The sequence below is a fragment of the Bubalus bubalis genome, chromosome 2, assembly GCF_019923935.1.
Source record: "Bubalus bubalis isolate 160015118507 breed Murrah chromosome 2, NDDB_SH_1, whole genome shotgun sequence".
Taxonomy (NCBI): Eukaryota; Metazoa; Chordata; class Mammalia; order Artiodactyla; family Bovidae; genus Bubalus; species Bubalus bubalis.
In genome coordinates, this window is record NC_059158.1 from 159,641,857 (window position 1) to 159,655,420 (window position 13,564).

General features: G+C 52.8%; 1 protein-coding gene across 8 annotated transcripts in view; it reads left to right on the forward strand.

Annotated features, from left to right (window-relative positions):
- The first annotated feature begins 6,479 nt into the window (after positions 1 to 6,479).
- SPEG (striated muscle enriched protein kinase) overlaps positions 6,480 to 13,564 on the forward strand; it is a 58,846-nt gene continuing 51,761 nt past the window's right edge. For 4 of the 8 annotated variants that reach the window (XM_044937841.2, XM_044937843.2, XM_044937845.2 and 1 more), the window contains exon 1: positions 6,480 to 7,158. In XM_044937841.2, the coding sequence (XP_044793776.2) occupies positions 6,771 to 7,158 (388 nt within the window). In that variant the 5' untranslated portion in view covers positions 6,480 to 6,770. The remainder of the gene's footprint in view (positions 7,159 to 13,564) is intronic. The other 4 variants (XM_025278308.3, XM_044937853.2, XM_044937854.2 and 1 more) reach the window with 2 other exon arrangements.

Here is a 13,564-nt window from a genome sequence, read left to right on the forward strand (position 1 = left end):
CAGGTCTTCTCTGAGAGAGCCCTGTCACACTACGTCTTTTTTTTTATATATATATATATTTTGGCCACATAACACAACATGTGAGATCTTAGTTCCCCGACCAGGGATCGAGACTGTGCCCTTGCAAGGGAAGCATGGAGTCCTAACCACTGGACCACCAGGAAATTCCTTGTATCACCTCTTGAGGTGAACTGTGTACTGCCCTCCTGCCCAGCCAGACTGTCCCCCAGGGCCTGCCACCCCTTCTATTCCCAGAGCCTCGCAGCCTGGCTGTATGTGTGTAGCATATGGGGGAGGGGGCTTTTGTTGGGGACTCACACATACCTCTTGTTACGCCCCATTACCAGGACTGCCCCCACACACTGCTCTGAAGTAGGGCTCCTGTGGTCCTTGCCTAAGGTAGCTTACACCCTCTTCCCACTGAACCTGGATCTTCGAAGCTCCAAGGCCAAGTCAGGAAAAATAACCCTGTTAAGAAAAACAGAAAGCTCTATCTCATCCTTGGAGATGAAGACTCACTGCTCTAAAAAAGATGTCAAGTCATCCTATGTTATCTTATAATTTCAGTGTAATACAATCTTAATTAAAATGATAAAGGGAAATTTTGGGAGAATTTGGGAAGATAGGAGGGAATGTAGGACATATGGGGAAAAAAATCATAAAACATTAACATATCTTAAAGGTTTCTGTGGGGAAACCTTAATTATTCAGTACTGGGCATGGTAGCCATGGACAGGGGCAGAAGTGAAATCTGTCTTTTCACTCCTTTCAAAAAATAAATTCCAGGTGGATCAGAGATTTAGGAAGCTTGATGGATCCATGTAGGTCTTGTCTTCCAACCACCCCTCAGATTTAAGAGGTTACCCTTTAGAAGCGGGAAGAGGGTAGAGATCACAAACATGATAAATTCAGACAGTTTGTAAGGGAAATAAATCCAATAGAGCTTTAGTGCTAAAGTCATTAGTATGCTGTTCCTAACTGGCTTTTTCCAGAAGCTTCCAAAAGCCTTTCTGGTGTCTCTTTCTCCCCCTTCTTGCATGCAGCCCTGGCTCATGAGTTGCTAGCCCCCCCACCCCCACCCCGTAACTTGTGTGGTCCCGCCCTCCAGGGCTCCAGGAAGGACCCCCTTCTTCAAGGTATGCTATCCTTCATCTTGCCCTGGGAGCATCTGGGGCTAAATCCCATATCCCCCACCCTCCCTTCCTTTCCCTGCAATCCTCCCAACAGAGTGAACCCTGCAGGCTCCAGAACACCGCCCCCACAATCAACCTGTGGTGGACCCCCAACAGAAATGAGCAGGAGCATTTCCTGTGCACACTGGGATAGAGGGGGGCGGCGCCTTCTTATCCTGAGCCTATGAGGGGCCCTGAAATCTGAGCTCCTCTCTGTGTGAGAGAGACTCCTGGGTGAGGTGGGCCCACGTGGGCGTGGTGGTGTTCATGTATCTGTGAGTAACCTCCGGAGGCTCTCAGCTTGCTCTTCCCCCTGAATGAGTTCTGAGCACTCATCTACCCCACAAAGGATAAAGGGACATGAGGTCAGAGAAAGGCTTAGGGGCTTCCCTACCTTCCCAAAAAAGGCTTAGGTGCAGACTGGTCACTAGAAGGAGAAAGTGGAGGACTCTTTAAGACTGGCAGACCCAGATCTGAAAGGCCCCCAGGCCATGACTTGCCCCCCAGAAAGTCCCACATCTTGATCAGCTGTCCTAAGGCTATGCTTGAGTGTCTCTGGGGTCTAAGAACACACAGCCTCTTGGGCCCCTTCTTGCTGGGACAGCTCTGAAGGTCAGAAAGCCCTTCCTTCTCACACACATTTGTCCCTATGATGGCTACCCATCTGTCCTCAGAGAAGGGAGGAGGCCCAGGGGAAAGCATGGTCTGAGTCAAGCCTTCCTGGACTGGAGCTTCTGATTCTAAGCCCTCTGCTTTGTCTGTCTCCCTGGGGGTTGGACCGTGACCTAGGAATCTGGGGCAGAGGAGATGCATGTGGCCTGATCCCAGAGAATGGACAAAAATAAACTGAAAAAGATCTGGGTCTCTGGTGGTCATACACATACACCCAGATCTTCAGTCTGCACCCACGCACACTGTATGTATCCCTGTCCCCTCCATGGCTAAACCTCTCCCTACTCCTTGGGAACTGGCATCTGAACACTGAGAAATAAGATGGTTCAGAGGGCTGACCAGCTTCCTACCATGGGAGCAGCTCCAGACCAACTCAGACCCCACCTGAGCAGGTGGAGTGGGAAGGATTGTGGAGGCAAATATGTCTTTAAGCCAAGAACTGACGTCTCAGCAGGCCCTTTCCTATCCTGTCTGTCCACTCTGGCTATCCCGCCACCCCTGCGCCTGGAGACAAAGCATTCCACTCACTCACCACTTCTCTCACTCCTCCTCTGACCACCAGCCTGCCCAGGACTCATATGCAAATCATTGACCTTTGTTTCAACACCTAAAATGTCAGCTAACCAAGGGCAAGGTTTTCATTCATTTTATTCACTACTCTTGGTGCCTGGAAGAGGGCTTTGTCCATAGAAGGTGCCCATCAAATATTTAAATACTTGTTGAATGAATACCCGCTGGGCACTTTTATTTACTTTTCTCTAAATTAAATATTTACCAGAAAGGTTGACGGTCCCCACTTCATTCACTGATTCATCAAACAGTGAGCTTTTGCCATGTGCCAGGCACATGGTGCCTCATTATGACTTGGAGGAATCTCCCGCGGCCCAGAGAGATGGGTGAACTGCCAAGGTCACCCAGTGTATCATTGGCAGAGGAAGACGGGGGCCCCTGCTCCTTGGCCTCCAGAGAGCAGATTTCTTTCCATGACACCACAGGCTTGTGATTGCAAAGCAGGGCAGACTGGCAGCACACACCAGCTGGGCGCCAGGCCGCGGGGCACTATGGGGCCGCTCTGAGGGACAGATGAGCGCCTTGTAGCCAGCTGGTCTAGGTGAGGGCCTTGGCGAGGGCTGGAGGGCTTCCGGCGTCACAGCCAGAGCGGGCTCCGCCAGGAGAGGGCGCCCGCGACTTGCCAGGGCCTGTGCCCTCCTGACCCAGGCCTGCACACTCATTGCCCACACCTCAGCCAAAGCCCCCATTATGCTCATTCAACCAGGAGAGAACGAGCCACATTCTAGGCTCTGTGCCAGGCCCTTTTAAATAGTTAATATTTGTTTTAATATTTAATATAATAATTTAAAGCCATCACAACAATCTAAGTCAGATCATGTAATTCCTCGGCTCAGAATCCTCTGAGATGGCTTCTCGTTTCACTAGAAATAAAAGGGTCATGGCCTACAAGATGCTAGGCTATCTGGCCCCCACTGCATGTCTGAACTCATGTCCCTCTAGCTCCCCCACACTGCCCCCAGCCCTGCTCTTCTGGAGCCTACAGGGCATATGCTTCCTGGAGCAGTCCTGCCCAGACTTCTGCTCCATTTGGTCCTCACCCCTTCAAGATTGGCTCAACAATTTCTTGTGAGGCCAGTTCCTACCACTCTGTTTCAAACTGCAAGCCCCCTATCACACTCCCATCTCCCGTGTGTGTGTGTGAAGTCACTTCAGTTGTGTCCAGCCCTTTGTGATGTTGTGGACTGTAGCCCACCAGGTTCCTCTGTCCATAGGATTCTCCAGGCAAGAATACTGGAATAGGTTGCCATTTCCTCCTCCAGGGGTTCTTTCGGACCCAGGGATCGAACCCGAGTTTCCCGTGCCTCCTTTATTGGCAGGTGGCTCCTTTACCACACTAGCGCCACCTGGGAAGTACCCCCTCTCATTTCTCTTACCCTGCTTCATTGCTCCAGAATACTTATCTTCTACTGATCTTTATAATTTGTTTCTCTATAGTTGTCTCCTTCCTTGAATATAAGCAACACGGGGGTAGGAACCCTTGTCTGTTTCTTTTTTAAAATTTGTTTGTTTATTTTTGGCTGCGCTGGGTCTTTGTTGCTGTGTGCAGTCTTTGGGGTTACTCTGTAGTTGCGGTGCATGGGCTTTTCCTTGTGGTGGCTTCCCTTGTTGCGGAACACGGGCTCGAGAGCACAGGCTCTGGTAGTTGTGGCATGGGATTAGCTGCCCTTCGGCAAATGGAAATCTTTCTGGACTAGGGATCAAACCCATGTCCCCTGCATTGGCAGGCGGATTCCCAGTGACTGGACCACCAGGGAAGTCTCCTTTGTCTGTTTTGTTCGCTGCTATTTCTCTAGAGGCCAGCACAGTGCCGGGCACACAGGAGGAACTAAAAAATGTTTGTTGAATGAATGAATAAACCCTGAGTTGGGCTACTCCCAATTTATAGTTGAGGAAACTGAGGCTTAGGGATGTTAAATAACTTGATCAAGATCACAGAGTTAATTTATTCAACCAACCAGCCGACCACCTACCACAGTCCATGCAAATTGTTGAGGCATAGTGCTAGGAAGTTTGGGGTTATTGGTTTTTAAAAAATAGTCTCAAATCTTTCTTTTAGTCTTGGTGTTCCGTGTGCTTACAATGTCTTCCCCCCCTCCCCACTTTTACTGTATAGAATTCAATTTACGTTTGAGAATTCAACATCTGTGGTAGCCTGAGTTGGTGGAGAGGGCATGGTTGACTATGAAGGAGACGCTCAGGCCCATCTTTAGGGTGATGAGACTGTTCTGTACGGTCCTGGGGAACCAGGTGCACAGTCGTCCGCATTTGTCAAAACCAGCAGAACTGCACATCACGAAAAGTAAGTGTTAATGTACGTAAACTAAAGCCAAAGATTTCATTCCTCAAGGCTCTCGTCCCTGTAGACATAATCCAGTGTTTACATGGTTTCTTCTCTGCCCTCTCCGTGTACACATACACACAAGCACACTTAGCCTCCCAGAATGACAGTGGGGGTGGGGAGGGTTGGCAGGGAGGGAAAAGGGTAACTTTCTCCATCTAATGACTCCCAGCTCCTCCCTGCTTTTCCCAAGCTTCATCCCTCAGGGCTCAAAGTCAGGTCTGGCTCTCTCACCTAAACTTTTTTTAAGCTTTTTATTTTGAGATCATTGTAGGTTCACATGCAGTTATAAGAAACAGTACAGAGAGATCCTGTGTATCAGTCACCTGGTTTCCTCGAATGGTAACATCTTAGATAACTCTAGTACAGTATCACAGCTAGGAAACTGACATTGATACAGTCCACCATCTTCTTCAGATTTTATCAGTTTGTGCTCTCATTTGTGTGTGTGTGTGTGTGTGTGCGTGCGCAGGTATTTGGTTCTATGAAATTTTATTACATGTGTAGATTCACACGACTACCACCAGAGTTAAGAAACAGATCGTCTCATCATAAAACTCTCACTTAGACTTTTAAAAGCAATAATGTCCTCGCTTGACGTTTCTCAAAGTACAGTTCTCAGGTGCATCAGAGTCACTGGGCCAATTCCGGGGCCCTCCCAGGGCCCCATACTTTACCTGCACCTCTGGGAGTGGAGCTTGGAAAGCTGTGCTTTTAACAGAGGCCCATGGACAGGGGAGCCTGGCGGGCCATGGGGTCGCAAAGAGTCAGATACGATGGAAGCGACCTAGCACAGTACATAATACTTTAAGAACCACAGGTTCTAACTGGCTTCCAAGTCTCCCATCTCAAATCCACCCTCTCCACTGTGGCTGCCAGAGGGATCCTTCTAAAAAACAGCTCTGACCATATTATCCTACTGCTTAATGCCCTGCAGTGCCCTACCTGCGTCCCCCACCCCCACCCCAGGGCCATCAGGATAGAGACCTTAGGGAGCAAAGGGTCTCCTGTCAGGACCCACCTCTCACCTCGCCCACTGGGGTTCAATCCTTGCAGACTCCTCTGATTTTCATTTTGGCTTCGTTGGGTGGCTTGTGAGATCTTCCTTCCCCTACCAGAGCTCAAACCCTGTGTGCTTGGCAATCAAAGTGCGGAGTTCTAACCACTGGACAGCCAGGGAATTCCCCAGACTCCTCTCATTCTTAGCACACATCATCTCCTTTCATCATGCTCTGATTTTGGTCAGGCTATTCCCCCTGCCTGGAACCTCCTTCCCACTCTTCTCTGCCTGTTGCAACTCTGTACAACGGCTGAGTTCTTACAAATGAGGATGTGGAGGTTGAGAGAGGTTTGATGTCATCCAGCAAGTAAGGGCAGGGACTAGCTGGGCGGTCCACTTGACTCCCTGCTCCAGGTCTTACTGTTCACCACGGCTGTCATGGAGGCTGGGGGAAGCCACTGGTCCCTCCTCCCCAGCCTCTGCTCACCTCCACTTGGGCCTGCTTGCCCATCTGCCTCTCAGAGGTCTCACCCGGGACCTTCTCTCTCTCTCCCCCAGCCGCGTGAGGCTGGGAATCAGAGACCCAGGAGGAGGGAGGAAGGGAAATGGGATTTAGCCCAAGGGTAATCCGACTCCATGAGTGGGTGGCTGGGGGGCGGGGCACACCGCAGGGTAGGGGGCTTGGAAAAGGCCTCAGGGACCGGTATAAGCCAAGGGAGGGGGGCGACGGGGACTCCTACGGGGGGAGAAGAAGCAGAGTAGAGTCCAAGTCCCCTCCTCTGCTGCCCCCTCCCTGCACTGCTCCCTCGCAACCCGAGCCGGGGGGCCTAAAAATAGCCCCCGAGGCGCAACCGCGGCCGCCCTGGTGACCTTCTGGGTAGCACAGGCCGAAGGCGGGCGGGCGGCAGGAAGGCAAGGCGCCGGCCCCCCAGGACTCATCTCCCAGGGCAACATCCCCCTGGTGCCCCCGTGGCCGTCCAGTTCCGGCGTCTCCCCAGCTCAACTCGAAGAGGCCATGCAGAAAGCCCGGGGCACGCGAGGCGAGGACGCGGGCACGAGGGCACCCCCCAGCCCCGGGGTGCCCCCGAAGAGGGCCAAAGTGGGGGCCGGCGGAGGGGCGGCGGTCGCGGTGGCCGGGGCGCCGGTCTTCCTGCGGCCCCTGAAGGACGCGGCGGTGTCTGCGGGCAGCGACGTGCGGCTGCGGGTGGTGGTGAGCGGGACGCCCCAGCCCAGCCTCAGCTGGTTCCGGGATGGGCAGCGCTTGCCCCCGCCGGCCCCTGAGCCCAGCTGCCTGTGGCTGCGAAGCTGCGGGCCGCGGGATGCCGGCGTGTATAGCTGCAGGGCCCAGAACGAGCGGGGCCAGGCCTCCTGCGAGGCGGTTCTCACCGTGCTGGAGGTCGGAGGTAATGGGGAGGTGGGGGCCAAGCCGGGGGGATGGGGGTGCTCACAGGTAGAGAAGGTTACCCGGGCCGCCGCTAGCTCGGTGGAGGCATCTGTTCATCCAGCCTTTTTCAGGGTGCTCTGGCTTCTCAGATGTGCTGACCCAGGAGTGCCCGTCAAGAGGAAAGTGCAGGGAAAGCGGGTGTCAAGGTAGAGAGGCTCCCCACAGGAAGGTCAGAGGTTAAGGGTCAGCGTTTGGTAAGCCAAGCCTGAGCCCCACTCAGGCCTCTCTGAGCATTGCATAGTAGGAACCCTCCTAGTTTCCCTGTAGAGAGGGGCCTCCTGGGGAAACTGTTTTCACCGGCTCTGATAATTTAGACTCGGAATCCACCTCTTCAGACATGCCTGCATGTCTGAAGGAGGAGGTGGGCTCCCCTGATCTGGCTGTGGTGTTGAGGGGATGGGTCAGAACTCCTCATAGTCCATTGCCAGGCCAGGTTTGTGTGGTCAGCACTAGGCAGGTTGGAAGGGGCCAGTGGGTGGACAAGTACGGATAGGGTGCAGAGCAGCAGGACAGGGTGCAGAGCAGCAGGAGGCAGAGCCTGGGTTGGGGGTTCCCAGCACATATGGAGGGGAGTGCCTGAGAATCCACACGCAAGCCCGCCGTGTGCATGTGCATGGGCGGGCAGTGCAGGCGTCTGGTGGTGCCAGCAGATGAGGGGCTTGTGGAATTGGTATGGGAAGTGCATGGGCCATGTCTCCCCGAGGTTCAGAGGGCATGGAAGGGGGCATGGCCCTGCCTGTGTGTGTGAAGGGGTGGGTGATTGTCCTAGGTGGAAGGGAAGGGGCATAAGACTGAGCCCTGTGCTCAGAGTCCTGCTGGGGCTGGTGTGGGTGCAGGCCAGGGCCGAATCTCCTTAGGTCAGTGTTTTCGGCTTCCTTTTTGACTTCCTCAGCCCCTAAACCAGTTCTTCTCTAGGCTGAAGACAGAATCCCAGCAGACTGAGTCTTAAGCAATAGAATTCTGAGGAAGAAAGCTGCAATTGGGGGAGATGGCAAAGAGCTTGGAGATCATGAGTTTGTCCTGGTTCAAGAGGGAATTCTCACTCCAGCTGGGTAGTGTCATGTAGGGGGACATGCTGAGGGGCTGAGGAGGAGGCATACCATGCTCCCTGGGTATAGTGAGCTGCACAGCTCCAGCATCCTGAAGGAACTCAGCAGCTGGAGGGTAAAGAAGGCTGCGGGGTGCAGCTGTCGGGAGCTGGAAAAGAGGCTCGGCCTCCCTCTGCCAGCATCTCCACTCTCTGCCTAGCTCTGCCCTGCCCACCTTCCACTTCAATGACCGAGAGGGCCGAGGCTGGCTTGTCTTGGTTGGCTTCACACCTGGCCAGGTACAGGCTTTCCTCGCACCTGCTCTGGGGTCAGGGGCTGGGGCTCATCCTGGCAGAACTCTGAGCTGGGGGACGATGGGACTCCTTGGGGGCCTTTGTTCAGGGGCAAAGGGGGCTGAAAACAGAACATAAATAAAGGCACAATCGATAGGTTGATGAGAACACAACTTGGAGGAGAGAGATATGGGACAGAGAAGAAGTGCTGAGAAGGATCCTGGTGTCATTATGTTTGTTTAGAGTCAGAAAGGACCACAGAGAACTTCAGGTCCACAGGCTGCAGCTTTAAGGGTGAGTATGCTGTGGTCCAGAGCAGAGGGGGAGGCCACGACTAGCTTCTGCTTAAAGACAAACAGCTAGTTATGCCCATCCCAGATCTCAGAACCCAGTCCTCTGAGTTTGGGCTCTTGGGGCCTTTTTACCTCTTAAGTTCTGGAGGGAGGAGAGAGAAAAGGGAGAAGGAGCTGTCTGTTGTATGGAGGGCCTTTCTGAAGATGAGAACCTCCTTGCCTGCCCTGATCCCCCAGAGTGGGAAGGGTGACAGGATGCTAGAGCCCCCCAGCCCCTCTGGAATCCAGGTGGCAGGGTCAGCAGAGCTGAGCCCTGGCTGGGCAAACCTAGCCTGAGGCCCGGAGGCCAGAGGCCCGTCTGCAGGCTGCTGTAATGGAACAGCATGTTTGAAAGGCTGGGGTGAGGAAAGGATCCTGGGTGCTGGGGGACTAAATTGGAGACCTTTTGCCACTCATGTCAAAACAAGAAGAGGGGCTGCAGCAAGTCACATCTGAGAACTTTTTCATACTGGTAGAAGCTTTGCCCCAATAGCAGCTTTGCAATTATGATTCATTGGTAAAAAGTCTTAGTAGCAATTTTTAATAGTATGAATAGCCACTATGCTGCTGTGTGGCAGGCAATATGCTATCATACCCTTTGATATATCATTTAAGTCCCACAGCAACCCTAGGGAACCTGAGGCCCAGAGGGATTAAATGAAGCACCTTGGTTGTACTGATAGGAGGTGGCAAGGCAGGGATGGAAGCCTGGGTCTGTCCCACTGCCAAAAACCACATGCTTGACTACTATGCCCCTCCCACCTGATTGGCGAGGGAGGGGCTTTGCTTTGGTGATGTTGGCTGAGTCTGGCTTCCTCCTCTTCCCACCCTCCACCAGTCCCTGCCCAGTGAGAGGTCTCCATCAAGGTCAGTTGGGCAAGCAGCTCAGCATCGCTCAGACTTCCTCATGGAAAACTTTCTTGGTTGGGATCAATAGCAGGAGGACTTCAGGGTTCTCGAGGAAGTCCAGCCAGGATCTGGCTGCAGAGAGAAGCAGGCAGTTTCCTGGCTGGGATTGCCATCTGGCTTGGCAAGACGGGGTGATGCTAAGGTTCCTGGCACTTCTGAAGCCCAAGATGTTAGCTCAGGGATAAAGGGATATTGGCATGGTTGGGGAAGCTGGGGCCTTGAGAAGACAAGAGGGCTGCAGGCTGGAGAATTTGAAGGATGTGAAATAGGAGGGTGGGATTTGGGGGTATAGAAATGAGGAAAGACTAGGAATAGTGACGATGGCAGAGATACAGGATACTTGTAGAGTATTTAACATGTGTAAAGCACCCTATCTCATTTCAGTATTTAGTCTTCTAAGTTCCGGGTTACTGTTATGACCATTATACATAGAAGAAAACTGAGGTTCAAAGAGGGAATTTACCCAACGTCACCTGGTGAGTGAGGTGGCAGACCCAGATCTGAGTCTAGGTCCACGGTGCCTGTCCTCAGAAAGAGAAGCGTGGGGAGACTGAGGCCAGGATCTAGCATTGTAAGTATCCCTCTTGTCCGTATCCCCAAGTATCCTTCTGCCAGCATCTCCACTCTCTCCCTAGCCTCTGCTATCTCCAAAATAGGCAGGCATTCTTCTCTGTCAAAACATCAGGCTCCCATTTGGATGGGCTGGGAAGCTATGTGCCAGTCAAGTAATCAGGGCAAGTGCCACCCTCAAAGCTTGGGGCATGTGTGACTGGAGAGGGAGGCCTATACTGAAGGGTGGGGGTTAAGGAGGAGAGAGCACAGCCAAGGGAAGGCGCAAGCTGACAATGCTCACCGTGTTTGGCAGTCAGAAGTCTCATAGCCAGGGCCTGGGGGACCCTGGTGCCAATCAGAAGGGCCAAAGTCAACAGATGGTAGTAAACCACGCAGGGGACTTGAAGGCATGGAGAGGAGAGATTAGAGAGAAGGAGGGATTTAGCAAGAGAAAAGTTGGGGACTCCAGCAGGAGCTGCCTGCAGCTAGATGGTGCAGTATCATCTTTTTCACCTAGAATGTGGACAGTGTGGAAGAAAAGCCAGGAGGAAACCAGCATGGAGTTGGGAATGGGTATGGAGAGTGGCCCCCTCCATTCATGCCAAATCCTAATTAGGGAGAGGAGGAGGGGCCAGATCAGGAGCAGTGAGGAGCCCTGGAAGGGAAAAAAGAGAAGAACAGAGAGGCTGTAAAGTCAGCCAAAGCCCACAACAAGAGAACTTTCCTAAAGTGAGGGTAGCCCTCCCAGGAAGATCCTGGGTGGAAACAAGATGGTCACGTCTCCAGTTTCTAGAAAAGGGTCTGGGTCAGAACAGAGATGGGAGGAAGGCTGGAGAATGACCTGCTCCAGCAAGACTCATAGTCCCCATCCCCCCACCCCCATCCTCACTACCAGCAGCTCTGTGCCCCCACCCATGTGCCACGTGTACAGAGTGCCCACCAAGTGCCCATCACTGTGCTAGATGCTTGAGATTTATAAGTCAGGGGAGGGGGAAAGATCAAAATCCCTGTCCTCTTAGAGATGACATTCCAGGGAGGGAACACATTATGCATGCAAAAATCATAACTATATGAAAATTATATAGTATGTCAGAAAATCAGAGCAGGGTGAGCAGGAGGAAGGAAGGGAGAAGACTAGAACAAGGCAGGAAAGAGTGGGGTGTGGGTATCTGGCTCAATGGAGGCTCTTTGTGAGAGACGAGGCGTGGCTTTTCTCTGCTTGCGGGGACCTGCTAAGGGGACCTGCTTGCGGGGCAGAAGTTGGAAGTCTGGTTTGGAGAAATGCAGGGTGGCCCAGCTGCCCAGCCTTGGAAGAAAATGGGGCATTTATGGGCCAGCTCGGGGAGGCCCACCCTGAGAGTATGCTCCAGGCTGGCCTGTGTGGGTGAGCGGTGCAAGCCCAGAGCAGGAACAGAGTCTCATGGGCCCCTCTTCGGCCCAGCTGTCCCGTCACTCACGCCTGCTGCCCATTGGTTATTTTTGCTACGGAATGTGCCAGCCCCTCGGATTCTCCTGGGGAACAGGGGCTCAAGTTACCCCCTCTCCTCACTCAGCTCCCCCATCTGTGAGTGGGTGTGTTTGGGGGTGGGCAGGGAAATCGCCTATGTGTGTCCCGAGTCCTCCAGCTGGAATTGATAAAGACATACATGTGTCCCTTCTCATTGCATGTCCTGTGTGTGTGTCTGTAGGTGCAACCTCTGCTTCTGGGGGTCTGGGTAACAGGACCACCTGCAGGCACTCAGAACGTATAAGACATGACCTAAAACTTTAAAATAAAGAGCCATACAACTCAAACAACTTCAGGAGTCAAGTAGAAACTGAAAAGGAGAGAGGTGGTCTTGTCAGCAGTTGAATTTGAGCAGGCTTGCCCCGCTTAAAATATTGTACAGGCTGAACAAAACTCATCAGTTGGCTCAGTATTTATTATGGACCCATGCTTTAAAGAAAAAAAGTTAGGGGTCCTCCTAACCAATCAGCATATGAGGTTTTATGGCATGATGCTCAGTAACTCAGTCATGGTGCCTGGGTGAGAATCCCTGGATCCCAACTACAGGCTCTGTGACCTTGGGCAAGTAACCTCTCTGTGCCTCTGTGTACAGATTGAGTTTATTCGTATAAAGTGCCTAGGCCATTGCTCCGTATGTGCTAGGCATGCTGTCAGTGTTAATGATAATGACTTTGTAGTCACATCTCAGCAACCAGGATTGGCACTACTTGTGTGTACTGGGGTGGGAATTCGGATCTGGGCAATCGTGGAGGCACAGACCCTGTGTGGCTTTGGCTAAGTGATAGGACTTGTCTGAGCCTTAGTCACTTGTTGATTAAATGGAGTCAGTTACATGTTCTTAAGAGTTTCAAACTCACAGAGTTGTTGTCAGTGAGGTAACGATTATAAAGTGCCTGAAGTTGCTCAGTCATGTCTGACTCTTTGCAACCCCATGGACTGTAGCCCTCCAGGCTCCTCTGTCCACGGGGTTTACCAGGCAAGAATACTGAAGTGGGTTGCTAATCCCTTCTCCAGGGTATCTTCCGACCCAGGGATCGAACCCAATTCTCCTGCATCGCAGGCAGATTCTTTACCATCTGAGCCACCAAGGAAGCCCTGATAAAGTGCCTGGCACTTAATAAATGTTTAGGAAACTTAGTTATAATGATTGTGTGTGGGGGGGAGGGGTAGCGTTTTGTGCAAGCAAAACATTCGTGGTGCCAAATGCCAGGAGGATAAAGAAAATTTGATGTGTGCTCACCCATGAACGAGAAATTGGGGTATATTTGTGAATAACAGGAAAATCGCTGGGAACCTTAGCTCCTGTGTGTGTGTGTGTGTGTGTGTGTGTGTGTGTATGCCAGGGTGCAGGGACAGAGGACCTACAATCAGGGAACTTGAGGGCCTTCTCTGACCTTCCTTAGCAGCCTGAAGGGGTTCGCGTTCTGGGTCCAGGTCACTAGGAGGACCCATGCCCTGTGTATGCTCCGGGCGCCCCCGCCCGGCGCCGCGGCCCTGCGATGTGTCGGGTACTGCCTGGCAAGGCGGACGCGCGCGCATGTTTGTGGAGTGAGCCAGTGGAGATGCGGCTGACCTTCTGGAGCGGCCCCGCGGGTGGCGGGGGGGAGGGGCGGTGTGGACGCCGCGCTGGGCAGCCAATGAGCTAGTGGCCCGAACTCTCCTAGGGGCCACTGCACTCTTTTCTGTGCCTCAGTTTCCCCATGTGCCCAGGACCTAGGAGGCCGATGCAGGGTGGGGGAGCCGC